Here is a 15859-nt window from a genome sequence, read left to right on the forward strand (position 1 = left end):
CTGTTGGACAGGGGCCTCGTGCTGCAGGACGTGGTGCGGGCAGCTCTTACCCTGGCGGCCGCTGCGGGCAGGGGCAGCGGGGGTGGGCGCCGGGGGGGCCCCGCGCGGCGTCGCAGCGTCTCCACCTCTGCCTGCAGCTGGGCCAGCCCTGCCGCCTGCTGCCGGGAGCCTGTGGGACCGGGGAGGCCACCCGCTCACCGGGGACCAGGCACACCCGGGCTGGGGGACATCTGCCCCGTGGCAGCCCTCTATCGTAGCCCATGGGGAGCGGACCTTACCGGCATCAGCCCTCCTCTCCCTCCTGGCCTTCAGCCTCAGCAGCTCGGCCTCCAGCCGCCGGTTCTCCAGCTCCACCGCCAGCAGCTCCACGTCGAGGGCCCCTGTGCTGCCTGGCAGCGGCTCTGCAGCACCTGCACAGAGGCCTCAGCCATGGGCACACGGAGCCCAGAGCTGCTTGCCACCCCGTGGGGACTTACGGGCCCTGCGCGGGCGCTCCAGCGCCGTGGCCTCCACCTGGAGCTCCAGGAGCTGGGCCAGCACGGCCGGCTGCCGCCCGCCGCCCTGCACGTAGGCCTGGCGCAGGGCCCTGCCGAGCGCCATGTCACAGCGGGCTGGGGGACACGCGGCGCCCGCGCCGCCCTGTGCCCACCTCACCGGATCTCGGCGGCCAGCGGCCCCGCGGGAGGCAGCAGCGTGTCCAGCCCAGAGGGCACCCCAACCCCGCGGCCATCCGGCGTCCTGGGGGCACCGCTGCCATGTCCCGCCGGCTCCTGCGCTGCGGCCTCCCTGCTCAGCAGCTCCCTGAGGCGCCAGCAGAGCCCTGCATGGGCCGGCAGCCATGGGGATAAGGGCACTGGCAGCTCCCGTCTCAGGGATAGGTCCCCCAGCCCCTGGCTGGCACCTACCCTCCCGCTGCCGCTCCAGCTCCCGGCTCCGGGCCCGGATTTCAGCCATGCGGCGCTCATGGGCCTCCGCCAGCTCCTGCTGCCGGGGCGCCGCGTGGCCGGGCACTGGCTGGGGCTGCCGAGGGCAGGTGGTGGGTTCCAGGCCGGCCCCCGAGCGCCCAGCGTGGCCAGCCCCGCGTACCTGCTGCGCCGGCCTCCTCGCTGCCGGCTGCGCAGGGCCGGGCCAGGCGCCCCGCAGCAGCGCTTGCTCGCGCCCCGTGAGCACTCGGCCCAGTGGGGCTTCCCGTGGCCCCCTCACATCCCGTGGCCGTCCCGGCTCTCCCTGTGGGGGGGACGGCAGCACTCGGCACAGTCCAAACTTTTCTGGCATGGCCAGAACAAGCAGGATACAGCACCGAGGGATGGGATGGGCACCGCTGGGCTTGGTGCAATACCTCAGTCCCTGCAGCACCAGCCCCACGGCTCCCCTGTCCCCACCGCCGGTTCCACACCCCCGAGGCAGCCTCCGGGCCTGGGGCCTCTGCAGGCACCGTCAGGGCCCCGATGCAAAACCTCTCCACGTGCTTGTGCAGCAGCGGCCGGGAGCTGAAGCGCATGCGGCAGCCGGGGCAGGGGAGAGCGCCGGCGGGCGCCATGCGGCCCGGCCGTGTGTGGGGCCGCGCTGTTGCTAGGCGGGGAGGAGGCGGCGCGCGCGCCAGCCCTGTTTGCATCGCACGCCAGCCCCCTTTGCATCACACCAGCCCTGTTTGCATTGCAGGCTGGGCAGCAGCGGTGCCCGAGGGAGGGACGGGGCCAGCACTGCGAGAGGCCTGTGCAGGGGAATGGGACCCTGCACTGGGCTCCTAAAAAACAGTGGCCGTTGTGCTGTTTACTCTCCTCCCAGTGCTGAAATTGGGTACACTGGAGCCTACCCCTTTGCCAGCCCCAGCTCCACCAGCGGCTCACTCTACCTGTGCTCACTGTCAGCTTACCTTACCTGTGTGCAGATCTGAATCCTCCGGCCAGATTTGGTGTCTGGCTTTGCCGGCTCCCCTACCCCAGTCTCATCCCCCTCACCTCCCTCACAGCCTGGGATGGGGAGACGCGGGTCCCTGCGGAGGCAGCCTCGGCAGTGGGAGCAGCCCTGGCTGCGGGAGCAGCCCCGGCGGCCTCCCTGGTTCCGCTGAGGACCATGTTACACCAAACGGCTCTGCTGCAGGCAGGCACCAGCCCCTGAGAGCCCCAGGGAAAGGCAGGCCCGGGTGGTTTTAATGATAACGGAATGGCTGTGTGTGAGGGTCTGAGGGCACCGCTCACGTTCCTGGGGGCTGGGGCAGCCCCGCGCTGTCCCGCTGCTCTCCGCCTAGCGCAGCTTCCCTGTTTCACCTCTGAGGTACCGGAGCCCCCCGCAACGGCTAATCTGGTGGGGGACAGTGTAGGAATAGCAAGGCTGCCCCGAAGGACTGACAAGAGGATTTTCCTGACCCTACATCTTCAAATGCTGACAGCAGGGCCACATTGAGATAACACTCCCTTTTGTGAGATGCCTGACACTTCTACTTCTCCCTGCACACTAGAACGAGGACCCGGAACCTGCAGCCCCTCGCTGCTGTGGCGCATGTGGAGAGGGAAAACAACAGGCTCTGGCCTGGGAGGAAAAGGGCTCCTGCTTCTGTCTGGTAGGCTCAACGTGGAGCCTGACAGGCCAAAGACAAGTACCTTCCAGCCACGGACAACTACAGCACTATTTGCAGCCCTGCTAGACCTCTGGATCACCACAGCTCTTCAGGCCACACTTCCACAGCACTGAAACCGTGCAAGCCCTGAGGCAGGGAACTGCTTGGTGTTTTGATTCCCATCCCTGGTGCAGCTCCTCGGGGCTGTTCCAGCCCCCGGCCTCACGCTGTGCCCGGCTCTGGTGCTACCCCCGCCACATCGCGCCAGCACTCGGGCCTGCTGAGGGATTCGGCCTCTACCTCTGCACTGTGTGAGGCCTAAGGCCTGACACTGGCCTCCTGCCCTGCAGGGGCCATTTTCCCCTTCCTTGGTTACGCCATGTGGTCTTCAACCAGTGCAGCAACCTCAGCCTGAGGGCAAACAGCCCTTTCCAGCAGCTGCCAGCTTTTTTTTTCACTGCTGCACCTCATCCCAGGCTCCTAGAGGTGGTCCCTGGATTAGCTCTTTCCTCCCTTACCCTACTCTTTTCTCAGGTTGCTGTTTTTATGAATAGCACCTGGCAAGGGGCAGCTGCAAGTTCTCAAAGGGATAGAGCTCTCCTCCCTCCTTGCTGCTCATTACAGCAATTAGCCTCTTTGAACTTAGCTAATTTGCTCACTTAGCTGCTCTCTGGGGGCCAACTAACTCATTACTGCTTCTTCACCATTTAAAACACCACCAAGACTATTTGGATAGTAGGGATGGAGAAGTTGAAGCAAGTAAAGCATTTATAAATGAGATGTAAGGAGCTCAAAACATCAATACAAGGTCATTCTTTCTCATCTCCCATGAGACTGATACCATCCTCTAGACAAGATTATTTTAGCAGTACCACAATGTTTTAAAACATTTAGCTCCCCCACTACAAATAGCAAGCCATAAGGGTTTGCTCTGAAAAAATTCTTTCCCTTTAGCCTATTTCTTGACAATAATGCAAATATATTTGCATGAATTTTCACATCACCCTTTATCCATTTTATGCCATTATCCATTTTAAAGCCCTCTCCCATTAAACTGAGCTTTCTCATGCAAAAAGCAAGTCTGATGGGAACCCAAGAGGTACTATCTCCAGAAGGAGCTAGAAGCTCAGAGAAGCATCCTAGGGTCTCTGTGTGTTTCACAGATCAGTCCCAGGCAGAGCCAGCAGCCGGTCTCAGGTTAGCAGTGATAAAGAAATACCCATTAGCTCTACCCATTAGTATATAAATTTTGTGTTATAGTGCCCAACTGACAGCACAAAACTAAAAGCACAATTACAATGGGAATAGAGCTGGAAGCACTCCCTCGAGTCCAAATGCAAAGATCCATGCCGGGGACACTGTTAATTTATTACACATCCATTTTTGGTTTTTTTTTTGCCTAATCAGAGATCGATTAAAAACAAGCAAAACTTAGCATGAAATCCTGCCTACACTAAGGTCAGCAGGTGTCTCAATTCCAAGGAGACCTGAATCTCACAACCAATCTGCACTTCCACCCACAACCATGCCAGTAATTCCCAATCCAAAGTGTTTGTGTACAAGCTGAGCTTAAACAGACACTGAAATAGCTTAGGCCACAAGTGAGTTGTTTGTAAAATCCTTTTTAATCTAATAGAAATGTTTTCATGAATTTTTAAAAAAGATTTCAATGAAAACAGCTTTGGATTCAGACATTCCCTTGCCACGTTGTGAACATAAACAGCAGCATTGCACTAGGAACAGGAAGTGACACCAACCAGTCGAGCTTCACTATTTTGTATGAAGCGGAAAAAAAAAAAGTGAACTGCTTTAGAAGAAGATACTTTGAATTATTATTATTAAAACAAACATGGGCTACCATCTCACCATTGCTCTCCGTCTTTAAAGGAAGAGTCTAGCTTCTGCAATCTGAGCACTACAGCGTTTGCCAAGTGGAAAAATACACTGGGAAAAGAAAGTATTAATCCTCTGTATTATTAAAACCCCAAAGTTGCAAGTCTCTTTAAAGGAAAGCTTTTCTTACATAAGAAAGACAATTAGAATTGGCAAACTGATGCAAAATATTTATTCCAAGTTAGTTATTTTTGATGCAGTAGTTTTTCCCCCTCATACAGACTCAATGTGATAGTCACTTTTTTAAATCTGTAAATAATGTTATCAAAATAATCTTAATCTTTGAAATCTCACAAAAATTTATATTTTACAATCCACCCTGAATATCAAGGCTGCAAGAAGAACACAAACAATTCCTATATCCAAATATTTTACAGCTGTACCCAAAAAAAGAAAACCACAAACGCCTGGTTAAGTGATGAAGCTCCCCGAGCCGCCAAAAAAAAATAAAATAAAAGTTTGTTATTAGCATTAATTTAACACAATTAGAACTTCAATAGCCATTTTGTCATTGACAATGATTGTTTTAGCACATTGTTACCGCACAGCATTGTGTAATGCAGGCGGCACTGTTAGAAGCTTGTTGTTTGCAAAGATCAGTCACTCACTCGCATCCTGCTTACAAGACTGAACTTGTGCACTGCCCCGCAAGGGATTTCTCTCAAAATTTGCTAGCTGCACAAACTTCTATTAAGCATTAGGGCAAAACCAAAAGAAAAAGCTAAAGAAGCCAATTTCTCTCTTCTTTGGGATACAATTATTTCCCTTGTGCATTAGGTATCAACAACAAAAGAAAAAAAACTGAACAGACCGGAGACAGAATAAACTCTGTTTAGTTTATACAACCCCAAACACGTGTTGAACTATGAACTGAGTTTATTGGGTTGATTTTATTTATTTTAATTTTCTTGAGCCCACTTTCAGGCATCGTCATCTGAAGTTTCACTGCTACTAGTTTCTGTGTCCGAGTCCTCAATCTTTGTCTTAAAAGTGCTTCTCCAGTGGAACAACAGGCTGGAGCTGCGGCCCTGAAGAAATCCGTTCTTCCCAAATCCATTTCTTCTTCGCTGTAGGAATGAAAGTATGTTTTAAAACCGTCAGAAGTGCAGAGAATAATTATCACTGACCATCTGTGATCACAGATCATACACATTTTGTTATATGTATATACACCACTCTCTCAGGTATGGATAATGCAGTCATCTATTGCATCGTCCTCTGAAACATCCTAAAAATGACACTGCCGAAGACTACATGTGAAAAGGGAGGGAGAGGAGGGCAGTCCCTGTGGTAAGAGCTGTAAACATACCTGCTCTGATTTAATTTGGAACTCTTTGAGCTCATCCTCCGTGAGGGGAAGGTAGTTCTCATCATTTTCAGGATATTCCTGCCATCCCATTTCTTTCAATAACCTGATTTATGGGGAAAGGGCACAGCAATTAAAGCAAGACAACAGAGGCAAAGGAAAAAACAGTCCATCCATCAAGCTCGAGATTTTGTATTAACTGCTCCAAATTCACCAGGGAATCTTCTTCTACCTTAGAGATCACCATAACATTTTACATAACAATGCCTGGTGTTTATCCAACATTGTCATTCACAGTGCGAATTACAAACACTCAATCCTCTGAACTCTGCACATAACTACTGTGGCAGGCGGAAAGCAAGGCAGAAATTTGGAATTCTACCCTGGGATACTGAAGGAGGTCCTTAACAATCAAATCAGTACCTCAGCTCAGGATCTTCTACAACTTAATATCCACTTATATCAGACTTTCACACGCTCTGTTTACACAAGCAAGACACAAGTCAAAGCAATAGGCATATTTTCCTCCCCCTTCCATTCTTTAAAGCATTTTAAAGCAGCACAGGAATAATGTAAGCCCAGAGAGAAATCAACTGTGTGTGTAGGGTCTATCTTCAGCCTCCAGACCCTCACATTTAGGGCAACTTCCTGTAAATTAACCCGAATGGCACCAGGCTTGGCTGCCTCCAGCGTGGGCAGGTAAAGATGTAGGCAGCATACCACACAGTGATGCGGCACTGAAGTAGTAAAGGAATTTAATTACAGGCCTTGGCAAAATCTTGGCTCAGCTGTCAGTGCCTTGTTTTACTTTCAGCAAGCCTCCTCCTAGATCCCTACTAGCAATGAAGCCCACACATCTCCAGCTCAGTACACACAAAGCTCGTGCTGCTTCCCAAGCAGGGAGCTTTCTTTGGAAGAGCTGTCTTCTCTTTGCAAAGTGTAACAAGTCGCTCTATTCCATATACTCCTATTTTGCCATTTTCTCACCTGTGTTCTGCTTCCAATGAATGAGAGAGGTTTTCTCCCTCTTCTGGCAAGGGGAGAGAAAGGCCATTCTGATGGCAATTCTCTTCCCAGTTCTCCTTTGGTTCGGGTGTGCTGTTGCTTTCCATCTAAAGAAAAACGCAAGTGTCAGAATGTACTTGTACAGAGCTCAAGAACAGTTCCAAGTTCAAACATTTGCTCTTGAAGCAAAGCAAAACCTTTCACTTTGAATTAATGCTTTCAACAGAGCCTGGACTGACAAATGTTTGAGAGCAACTTCTACCTGGTCATGATGGGCAGGCAAGATGTGAATAACACTTGGCAAACTGCAGATTGATGTCAAGGGAGTAAGTGCTGGCATTACAAAGCCATTATTAGTGGCTTTAGAGAATGAAATACTCTTAAGGATGCCCATTATATAAACATTAAAGCACAAAACACGTGCATTTAAAGGTCTAGTCCAAATCTGAGGCTTAAGTCCCTATCTGCACCTTTCACCAGCAATGAACTCAACTTTTCTGTAGATGTAGTTTGAGAAGGAGACACGAAATTAAATTAAAATCTTAAAACATGTAGTGTTGCTTCACTCTTGAGAAAATCCTTGGAAAAAATCTGGATTACTTTCACCAGCTGACACCCTCCTTTCCACCTTATTTATTACTTTGGCATTTTTTTATGTTGCAGATCTCCTAATCACACTGCTGTGACAAAATCTATACAGCCCTATCATACATAGGACAAATTCTGTTTTCAACTAGGTTCCACTAAAAACTGACCTTGATCTCATCTGCATAAAAGCTGCCAGCTTTCATGTAGAAAAACACTGAAACAATATTGGGAATTTTTGTTTGGCCTTGTGTACTTTTACACATTCGTATCTGCATACACAAAGTACCGAGTTTCCAAGTGTTCCCATTTGCTGCTCTTTGCCTCAGTGGAGGACAGCAGAAAGCTACTACTGCAGCATTTCAGCAAGCAGCTCACTACATGTGTGCTAGAGCAGTTAATGCTTTTCTTCTGCAAAGTCTGAAACACTTGTGCTCTGTTTTTTCAGTATCCACAATGTCCAGATAAGTGAATAACGTGAAGAAAGGGATCTTACATCATCTAGCTTGTCACATTCTCTGTTCTCCGTGATTTCCCCGTTCCTGTCATCTTTCAGTGTCTTCAGGAACTCGCTCTTTTTATCGGTGGTTCGACGCATCAGCTTCGTTAAGCGTGAAGAGCAGATCTCAATGGGAGGGGTGGTGCTGGAAGGACTCTGGACAAGAAAGGCAGAATAAGGGGGCTTTGAGCAATACTGCTGCTAAAATGGGCCCTTCGGCAGCGTCTGCGCTCAGACCTTTTAAACACAAGCCTGAGTTTCCTGGCAGTCTTTCAAACCCTCAAAAAATCTAATGTCAAATTTCCATCAAAATACTGACTACCATTACAAATCCATTTCTTCCCCTACTCACACCTCTCCCACCTACCTCTACCAAAAGTTGCCTATTAACTAACTTTCTGTAGGTGTTTTCTCATGCAGTTGTGAATAAGTATTTTGTTCCTTGGCAGTATAACTTTCTCTCAAGGAACACAAGAAACTACAAAACATTGGTGCAGAGAAATTCATGCAGCACTCAGTCCACAAAGGTTAGAATAAATAAATAAAAATCAAGGAAATCAGGTTCAGTTCAAGCTTGTGGCTTAAACCATCCAGGCCAATCCCGCTCGGAAGCTGAGCCGGGGGGTAGGGAGCTCCTTGCAGGGAGCGGCTGCATCCTTGACCGCAACGGCACGTGAAACGAGCGGCCTCAGTGCCGGCCGATGCTGCCTGCGCTCACGGCCCGGGGGTTCTCCGCAAAGAACTAACACAGACATTCCTGGACTCCGTGGGAAGTCTGTTCAGCTCAATTTACAAACTCAAAGTAGCCTCCCATGGTCTTCGCAGCGTTTCCCACGGTGTTTAACTTTCTTAATTATCTTGAAACTGTAAACTCGGCACAGAGCACAGCAGTTTGCACAGTATAAGCACCCCAGTCGCAACAGTAATTAAAACACTGCTAACCAAGGAGAGCTTCAATTTAAACTGCTTCATCACTTTGAGTGGACATGCAAGAGAAACCCAAAATCATCTTGGCCCAGGCTCTTAACTTCCTCCTCACATATGGAGCTCATCCCTGGCTACTCTGATGAGGAATTTACTCATTAATATGGACAACTGAATCACAGTTCAAAATAATAAACTAGAAGCTCACATGCAAAGCACTTTTCCTCAAGTGCTTCTACTTTTCTCTTTTCCCCTCTCTCTAAAAATAAAACACACTCTAAAAGTTTCCTGAAGTTGGCAGTGTTTTTCCTGTCTTCAACTAGACAGAGAAGCTTGAAAACTCGGGCCTCATCAAAATAAATCTGCTTTACTCAGGTCTCTGTGCAAAGATCGAGGGAACTAAAATATTTAGCAGAAGAACAAGGCAGCAACTGCTGCTTTTATTTCCAGTGCCTACTGAACAGGAGACACGGGTGTGGGATATGACTGACAGAGGAGCATGTGCTGTAAGTAATGTTTTATTTTTTCATTTATCAGGTAGCTTTTTCAGATTTGGTCCAATTCAACACTATAAGAAAAATCAGTCTATTGTAAGAGACGTAACAAATGTTGCTGAATATTAGGATAAAAAGCTGCTGTAGCACTTTAATTAGAGCTCTCAACATGGTAATTAATTTGACTGCAAGTGACAGAAGGCAACAATGAACAAAGACTAAACATTAAAAGCCTTCTGGTAGTTTGGAATATTCTAATACTGCACTTGAGCTCTTTACTACAAGTAGCCTTTTTAACACTGCTGCACTGAATTGCTGAAGCACCAAGACTTAATTTCAACAAATCAGGGAAATGGTGGAAAACATTACAGCACAGCTTAACAACAACAAATTCCTGAAAAGGGATTCAATTTCATCTCTATTTTGATGTTACTCAAAACCTACTGTAGAAAGATTTACAAAATATTAAGAGAACGTTATGTAAATGGGCACAAAAAGTCATTTTGGCATCTCCTCTAAAGCAAAGGTTAGGCCTTTCAATGAAAAAATGAATTTCTCAGATTTCTTGCAAGAAACCTGTGCATTAACTCAGATTTGTTCAAATCTCAGTGTATAAAAGGGATGGCTACTCTTACAGAAGTGCCATTCTGTGTGATTTTAAGAATTTAGGCTATACAGCTAACGCTCATCTTAGATTGGCTTGTCATAGTTGGTATCAGGGACAGTGATAGCTGGTATCTTTTTATTTTTCAAGGCACTGTCCTCCTATGGTGTTATTTTGAACACTTCGGCAGGAAAGGCACTACTCCATTTCAGAAATGAAAAGGCAAGAGGTTACATGACGTAGACCATGAGAGCTACAATTAAAGCAGTATTTGCTGGTCTAAAGATACTATAAGCACTGCTGAAATATCAGAGACCTATTCCAAAGTTCTGCTCATAGCTCAGACCAAAAAAAAGCAAGGTAAGTCAGTTCGAAACCTCAGCAATGACACCCTTTTAACACCAATATTAAGAACAAGCACTGTAGCTGAAGAGTGGAAGTGTCCACATACTGAACCCTTAAACTTTCTGGACTATTCAAAGCTGACCGTGCATGATCCCGCTCTCCTGGAGAAGGAAAGAGGTTGACACTCTCTCCTTCTCCTCCTCCCGTAGAACGGCATGGAAACCACCTTACCTTCCAGTTCATGCCCATTCTTGGTATCTGCACTTTGATAACAGAGCAGACTGCAGACAATGATTCTATGCATGTCCAGGTATTCATGCAACATGACATAGAGCACCTGTCCCTTCTTATATTGGAGGGAAACTCCAATACCTTTGTAGAAACACCAAGGGCTGTGCTTTACATCCAGATAAGCTATGTTTGTTTCTTTAGACATATTAGGAACGTGTCACAATTTGCTAAGGATGTACAAGTGAGTCACTGAAGGGTGCAGAACCAGGTAGTACATACACAGGGCTACAGTGTTCAAGCTACATTAGGTGCCAGTGGTAGAGTTTGCCTTGAGTCCCAAAACCCAAGTCCTTACCTCTTTGGGAGAAGTGAGGACTGAGCCACTCGCCAGTACCGCTGGTTTGGTTACAGACACTGGACTGGTAAAGCCAGACTCACGGCTGGAGGAGAGCGAGCCTGGCTTGTGTTCACTTCTGTTAGCTTTCCATGGACTTGGCTATTTTAAAGAGAACACAAGATACTAGACAGTAAATGGTATGGCACAAGAATGGCTAGATTAAAAGCAGTGAAATAAATTAACAAACATAATATTTAAATTGTTTGCCTTAAATGGGAGAGGGAGGAGATTTTTTCCTCTCTCAGAGAACAGTCTCAAGCTTAATACTAAAACCATTATTCCCTCCACCAGCATCATCATCTATTTTTCCCAGACCACATGAAAATTCTGCTTTGTGGGCACCACCCTCTATTAACCCTAGAAGGAAAAAGGAAAAGCCCTTAGAATTTATTACTGAAAAGCCAGATCATTAAAGAGCAAGAGCAGCTACTGTTTTGCTCTAGATACTCTATGCAGCACCCATTCAGATAACTGGCTGTTAGACTGAAAAACAAGGACTTCAAGATAAGTCTTTGCTATTTGAAAGGTTGTTTTTGGGCCTCTCTCAATAACCAAGGACAAACCTTGTACAGGAGCAGCTTTTACTACAAAGATCCTAACAAGACTTGCATCAACAAGAGCCTCGCATTGAATAGCTCAAGAAATACACCTGTTGGAGAATTAATACATATTGTTCCTTTGAATGGTTAGACTTCTGAGGCCATCTTGAAGCCACTAGCAAAGTAATCAGTGCATAGCGGGATTGAGCCTGACATGAAACAATTCTTTCTTTCTGCAAAAGATGACAGTAGGAGTCATTACTTGAGGATGCTCTTTGTATTGGATGTTTGTCTCACTTCAGGGGAGACTATCAGCTATTGACATCACTAATCTCCCACTCCAACTTGGAAAAACCAAGAAGAGTCCACATTACTGAATGAGTTATTCAGCACTCACCCTACGTTCTCCAAATACTCCCTTGAAACCAAAAAAAGAGCCTACGCTGCACAATAGTGCCTGCTACTAAAATCAGGGGTGGAGAATTACTTTAACAAAGTTCTTCTTTCCACCTGAGTGTCCTGTTCAGATTCCCTCGAGTGTCCTGTTCAGAGGCCTTGGTTAATTCAGACACCTCTTGGCTGCTAATTGTTATTCTTGAAGCTTCCACAATGGGGCAGCTCACACAAATTCAAAGACAGACCCCCTTAGTATTTTAGGGAGGCCACTGGAGTCAAGCAAGTCACAAGAGATAAAGCTGAACATCAGAAGGGGCTACCTAGAGGTTATTACCTGCATATATGTCACTTAACACTGAGCAATTAGCTGTCTCTGAAGAAACATAGTACTTGTTTCCACAGTCGAGTTCTCTTTTCTTCTCAATACTACGTGGTACAACTCACAAAAACATTTTTCGTTTAGCTTGACTGTGACAGATTTCTAATACTGTTGACTGATAGGAATGTTTAAATCCCTCTATTACTTTAGGCACTACAATTTCCATACAACTTTCTAGAGTCCTCAGAGCAACGAATCCTACCATAACTGCATTTTTCTTGTACAATGTCACACTTCTGGCTACGGGGCCATATCCTCCAGTTTAAAGATAAATATAAACTCAGAATGCAAACGTATCTAGGTAACACACAAAACCAGATAACAAAATACCCCAACAAGCAGTATTTTGATATAAGCTTCCATTCCACAACGTTGTCTAAATAAAACCAAAACATTTCGAAGTTATTTATAAAAATTAAAGGGTCTATTCCAACTGTGAGCAGACAGTAACATGCCTCTGGACTCCACTGAAAATCAAAATTTAGAAGATTCTAATTTCAGGGTATGGTAAGGAACTGCTTCAAAAGTGGCTTGACTAGAGTGAACTAATGAAAAGCTTACCACTAAATGCTTTGGAAGCAGCCAACACAAATGCAGCAGGGACTGCACAGCAGGAAATAATATCTAACTAAGCAGATTCTGATGTCCAACTTCCACCGTTCTAAGCAATAAGATATAGCGGGAGTGGCAGTATCAGTAGGCAATTTTACACAGCTTTCTGAAATGCATTTCTTTCAAGGACTATAGTTTGCAAAGCCCTAACTTCCAGACCTCACAGTGTATCTTCGTACTCAATAGCAACAGCTAAGACTGGAAAGCTGTACTTGTTTCTTCTTTGAATAAAATACAACTTTTAGTGAACAATTAAGGGGACTATCTAACGGTTTGGACAGAAACTGTAACACTGACTTCATGCTTCAAAATCACTGAAAACACTCAAACTAAAAACAGGTAAGACTATATACACATCCATACATTATCAAAGCTGCCCAGGGAAATTTAAAAAACACAAGGAACTCTGTGATCATCAAAAGCTGCATCTTGCTTAACTTCTAAATTCTAAACAGTATGTATATGGACTTAATAGCTTGATTCAATAAACAGTTTTTCTGTTATTAATATCCTACGACAACAATTTTAATAAAAGGCAAGGCTTGACTGTAAGGGATACTACTTCAAAATCCACTGACCAAACTCTATTATTTGTTTGCGAGGTACAATTCCCATGTCAAGGGAGAAAGTTCTCCCTTGACCTGAGTTTAACTTATCTGGAAACCTCTGTACCTTGGAAGGAGGAGCTGCAGGTTTAGGAACCAGGTTTTTGTAGACACTTGGGACAACAGTGGTGGCTTTGTTGCCATTTGCCAGGTGTGAAACAGGTGATGTAAATGCAGCTGAGAAGGCAGCAGCAGGATCTTCTTTTGAAACCTTTTTGATGACCAGCATCTTGGTAGGTTGCTTGGCACTAGGAGGGTTTTCTATTTAAAAAGAAAAAAAAAAAAAAACAGAAAAATCAGAAATAAGCTGAAATATAAAACGTCAGTTTCGTAACAGCTTCAAAATGCTGATCCAATTTCTCTCCTCTAAATCTTAGATGCTACATATGCCTGAGTCTAGGACTGCTATCAGCTGTTCTTTTGTTTATCTTCAAAAAAAGATATTGGGCAAAAATGTCAACGCCCTGTCTCTTTACATTTAAACCATAATAGATCTCTTGAGCTGAAGGGGAAATAAAAATAATCTTTAGTGACGTGAACTAACAGCCTTGCTTCATGCTGCAAGAATAAGAACAGATATTAGCATTTTTTTTCTGAGCACCTGTGAATCAGCAGAGTTTATTCACTAACACAGCAAAAATATTTAGCTTAACTTACACCTCTAAAGATACAGCACTCTTGCAACTAAACACAGCTAGTATTTCTCAGGTCAAACCAACACATCTGCTGAGCCAGAAAAATTTAGAGGACAGTGATAATTTAACCAATTAAAAATAAATAAAAACCTAAACATTATTTTTAAGTAGAATAGTAAATACCTGACAAACATGGAAGGACAGTACAGCCTGATGTTATAGCAAGAATCCTAGTTTTTGTACTTTTACTTGCTCTTTAGAATGCCTAAGCCAATTAACCAATTGCATTCTAGAGATAAACACACACGTTTAGTTCCTAGTTTCCTTGTTTCTGCCTAGTTTCTTCTAAAAGATATAGATTCTCCCACATCACAGAAGTCTGTTTTGAGTTCAAAAAGAAAAGCAAATAAATCCAAACCATAGAACTATGATAGAGCTGCTGTATTTCTGGAAGATCTATGAAGATCACAAACCAGAAACTTATGTCTAGGTCACTCACTGCTCTGCTCTGTTTTTGCAAGGATGGCTGCATGGAATTATGATTGCAGTAAAACTGTAGGCAAACACAGAGCTGTGGCATTACTGCCACTCATAGTATTCCATTACAAGAACAGTTTTAACTAGGCAAAAAGACCAAGAGATTAGTCATGATGACGGGAGGAAAACAGCGAAGGAGAGTAAACTGCAACTGTTTCCTCCACTCGACTCCCTAGGATCTTCTGTATGTAAAGAAAAGTAATGTTTAAATAACAGCTGCAACTTTCTCCTTGAGCATCAGCATTCCATAAAACCAGGTAAATACCTCTACGTACCCCATACTCCGGAAGGCGTCCCTAAAGGTTTGCTGTGGGTGTTCTGTCTTCCAGCTTCTGGATTCAGAGATGGCTGTACAAAGATAACACGACCGAGCACATCATTACATTGCAAGCAACAAAAGAGCCTGTACTGACATAGAATCACACTTCTGGGAACCCAACAGACGGGGCAGATTTCATATACAAAATCTGCCAACAGGCAGATTTCTCCAAAGAGCACCTGAATTAAAGGGAGTGCTCTGCTGCAAAATACCTAAACCCAATTTTCTTCTTCTCCTTGCCTTCTGTTCCATTTCCAACACACTTATCAAGGCATTCAGAATACTCTTAATCTTCTACTGTATAAATAGCTTCTGCCAACTAACACAGCCATAGAAGAATTATTTATTCAGCAGCATAAAGTGGAATCAATCTCATCAGTATATCAAGTTTCTATTCTCACTTCACAGATATTTTTATACATGGCTCATGCTTAGAGTTCAACCAAACAAAAAAACCATTCGAGGCTTCCTGATCTACAGGAAGAACAAATTTATATGTTTATGGACAAAAAAGCTACAAACAATTATTTATATTAAGTTTCACTCTTCTGAAAGGCACTGCATGTAAATTGTGTTCTCTGCAGACTTACCTTTGATTTAGGTTCAGTAGTATCAGTGGGACAAATGTCATGTCCAAGTTCAAAGCAAGAGTACAGAGAATCCAAGAACTTGATGACAAATGTTCCCGATTAGCTACTGCTCTTTCCACAGTCCAAAGAGCCTCAGTTCAAAATAATATTTTTCCCCTTTTTAATAAATTGTTCATATGTCAGTTACTATGACTACAGCATAAGTCACTAATAACGAGCTTCTGAAATATCAGACATCCCTATTCTATACAAGGCGGGGAAAAAATAAACCATAGTCTAAACTACTGCCTCAAACTTACAAATTAAAAAACCAACACTGCAGCGGTGCTCTCAGTGCAAGGGATCTTCAGGCTTGTGGCCAGTTTTACAGATCTTTCAGGAAATACATTACCATTTTCTTGGCC

At 45.3% G+C, this 15859-nt stretch overlaps 1 protein-coding gene across 2 annotated transcripts in view; it reads right to left on the reverse strand.

Moving 5' to 3' along the window:
- Positions 1-4410: 4410 nt before the first annotated feature.
- Positions 4411-15859, reverse strand: part of GPBP1L1 (GC-rich promoter binding protein 1 like 1) — a 31603-nt gene continuing 20154 nt past the window's right edge. For both annotated transcript variants that reach the window (XM_026033627.1, XM_026033635.1), the window contains exons 7-13: positions 14822-14894; positions 13442-13635; positions 10802-10942; positions 7846-8004; positions 6747-6871; positions 5763-5865; positions 4411-5520 (exon numbers count right to left, since the gene is read on the reverse strand). In XM_026033627.1, the coding sequence (XP_025889412.1) occupies positions 5374-5520; positions 5763-5865; positions 6747-6871; positions 7846-8004; positions 10802-10942; positions 13442-13635; positions 14822-14894 (942 nt within the window). In that variant the 3' untranslated portion in view covers positions 4411-5373. The remainder of the gene's footprint in view (positions 5521-5762; positions 5866-6746; positions 6872-7845; positions 8005-10801; positions 10943-13441; positions 13636-14821; positions 14895-15859) is intronic.

Source organism: Nothoprocta perdicaria, unplaced genomic scaffold (genome assembly GCF_003342845.1).
Source record: "Nothoprocta perdicaria isolate Ctin4 unplaced genomic scaffold, notPer1 scaffold_0, whole genome shotgun sequence".
Lineage (NCBI taxonomy): Eukaryota > Metazoa > Chordata > Aves > Tinamiformes > Tinamidae > Nothoprocta > Nothoprocta perdicaria.